The sequence below is a fragment of the Bison bison genome, unplaced genomic scaffold, assembly GCF_000754665.1.
Source record: "Bison bison bison isolate TAMUID 2011002044 unplaced genomic scaffold, Bison_UMD1.0 scf7180017864472, whole genome shotgun sequence".
Taxonomy (NCBI): domain Eukaryota; kingdom Metazoa; phylum Chordata; class Mammalia; order Artiodactyla; family Bovidae; genus Bison; species Bison bison.
The window spans coordinates 3,753,314-3,755,905 of NW_011495033.1; the positions used below are offsets into that span (position 1 = coordinate 3,753,314).

At 48.7% G+C, this 2,592-nt stretch overlaps 1 protein-coding gene across 2 annotated transcripts in view; it reads left to right on the top strand.

Annotated features, from left to right (window-relative positions):
* The window catches only part of PHF12 (PHD finger protein 12), a 39,685-nt gene that overhangs the window by 29,357 nt on the left and 7,736 nt on the right, over positions 1-2,592 (top strand). For both annotated transcript variants that reach the window (XM_010861391.1, XM_010861392.1), the window contains one exon: positions 2,344-2,502. In XM_010861391.1, the coding sequence (XP_010859693.1) occupies positions 2,344-2,502 (159 nt within the window). The remainder of the gene's footprint in view (positions 1-2,343; positions 2,503-2,592) is intronic.

A 2,592-nucleotide genomic window follows, 5' to 3' on the forward strand; every position in this document is an offset into this window, starting at 1 on the left:
AGGATCAGCACTCTTCAGCCCCTCCCACCAAGCTTTTGGTGTGCTCTGCTGTTACCATCCCCCCTCCTGGCACTCATTCTGTTTCTGTTAGGTGGCCCCTTTCTCAGAGCTATCTGGTGAGGGGAAGTGTTTAAGGGGGTGATTAAGCAGAAGCCCTTACAAAAAGTGAGGCACAATCCATTTTGGGGGGCTGCTGTTAATCTATCATCAATGCTCAAAAAAATTGTGGCTTTGGAATAATCAACATCTGTATGTGTCTGACAGCTGCTAACGTATGTCCACAGAGATGGACAGGAGTATTTCCTTTTTTGAAAAGCATTTGGTAGTCCTGAGGCTGTCTCTCCTAAACCGATCAGTCTCATTCATTTAACTTAGAGAACATCACACTATATACCCGTGTATATATTTTTCTCTTTTGAAATAATCCTACAGTCCCCTGTACCAAGGGAAATCAGCAATTCTCAGATGTGGCCACTTGGTGGCAGCCACACTTAAAATTATCACTCCCACCACTTGTCACTTCCATTGGGTGTCAGCGCTAGCAAGATGTTGACTGTCGAAAATTGTGTAACAAACTCTTAACTGTAAACACTTATGCTTTGATGGGAACACCAGTTTTCCAAAATTAAATAAAGGTATTTGCAGTCAGGGGTACAGTGTGTTTACACATTGAAGATGGCACACATCAGACCTTACTTAGACATCTAAGAGTAAGTCTGGGCTGTGTGATTGACCGTGTGGATCTGAAAGAAAGCCTGGCTGCTGAAGTGAACAGGCCAGGGGGCCTTGATAGAATCCTGATGCCCCTCCCCCTTTGGAAATGTGTCCCTATTCTTGAGGAGAATCCAAGGGTATGAGTCGCCTGAAAAGCATTTTGTTCTTAGTGTGAGAGGGAAATGAGGCCTGCAGCACCAGAGGACAGTGGCAGAGAACTGCTCCAGCTCTGTTCTGGAACTTTGCCTTCATCCTTGACATACAGCCGTGCAGGCAAAATCAGCTGAGACCTTCATATCTTTGTTGGGGGGTCCCTTTTTCTCAGGGGCAACCTTGGTCTAGCTACTGCCCCATTCCTGGATGCCCTCAGACAAGCCCACAGCACTGGCCACCACTGTTAACGCGCCAGCGCTCAGTTCTGTGTTCCGTGCCTTTCTCATCACTAGATTCACATCTGCCTGCCCATTCCGCAGGCACCTTTCTCTCGATCTGCCCAAGACCAAGAGTCTTTTGCCTCCAAATGTGCTCTTCCTCTTCTTATATTTCCTGGTTCAGTGAATGACTGAAATCTCTACCCAGTCCCTCAAACCAGAATTCAGCTCTTCTTCTCTTAATCTCCATAAGGACTTGGTCACCAAATCTGTTAGTTCTCACACATTTTCCAAGTCCACCTCCCCCACCTGTAGTTCCCCCTTCATCTGCCTGGAAGCTCCTCTTCAGCTTCAAGTCTCAACTGATAATACTGCCCTCCCATGAAATCCTCCCTAGTCCTGAGCTCCTGGCCCCCAGACAAAAGTAAGCACACTCTTTTTTTGTTGTTGTTGCAGCTCCTTAGACATTCTCTCTTCTAGGACCCGTTACATTATATTGTAATGTTTCTGGGCTCATCTCCCACTAGACTGAGCTCCTTGAGGGGCAAGGCTTAGATTTTGTTCATTTCTGGATCTCTAGGACTTGACGTAGTGCACAGACTCAGGAGATACTCAATAAATGTTGGCTGAATGTATGAATGACTCTTGGCTTGTGTGACTCTTTCATTCACACATGTTGTGATTCAGAGTGTGTTGTCCATCTTTTTGCAGCAGAGAGGCCTTTAATTGTCTCGTGAGTCATGAGTGAATGGATGAAGACATCTGACATTGATTGAGTGCTTATCATCAGACAGGCCTCACACTGAGCATTTCCGAAGTGAAGATGGCCTTATTTAACTTTTTGTTTCTCAGATACTGCTCACTCACCTCCCAGGCTAGGTGCTGATCAGTAAGAGCCTAGAGTACCACTCTAAAGCCCTGTCCAGTGTCTCTCTTATCCTTTTTAGGCCAAAACAGAAGGCAGCATACAAGAAGGCCTGGTTTCTGCAGGTCTTGGACCTTAATGAAGAAGAGTAGGAGACATGGCTGCTTTTTCTAGTTCTGTGCCTGCTCAGGCTCGCGCGTGTGTGTGTGTGTCAGAGTCACAGAGACGGGGATGCAGAGCAGCAGCCACCCACTGTGCGTCCTTGTCCGGACCCCAGAGTGGACGGTCTCCCCTCAGGCATCGGCACCACAGACAGACGCGCGGCCAGGGCAGAGCCCCCAGGTGTGTGGGCACTGTCACCCTCTCCTTGCTCCCTCTCTCTGTCCTGAACAGGTTCCCGATGCCATCAAATCTCAGTACCAGTTCCCACCCCCTCTCATTGCACCCGCGGCCATTCGGGACGGGGAGCTGATCTGCAATGGGATCCCTGAGGAATCACAGACGCACCTTGTGAACTCTGAGCACTTAGCCACCCAGGCAGAGCAGCAAGAGGTGAGTGAAGGCAGGCTGGGATTCCACACCCCATCTTCCTTCCACCTCGCCGTGGCTGTCGCTGGAAGTCACTCTCATCCCCATCTTCTG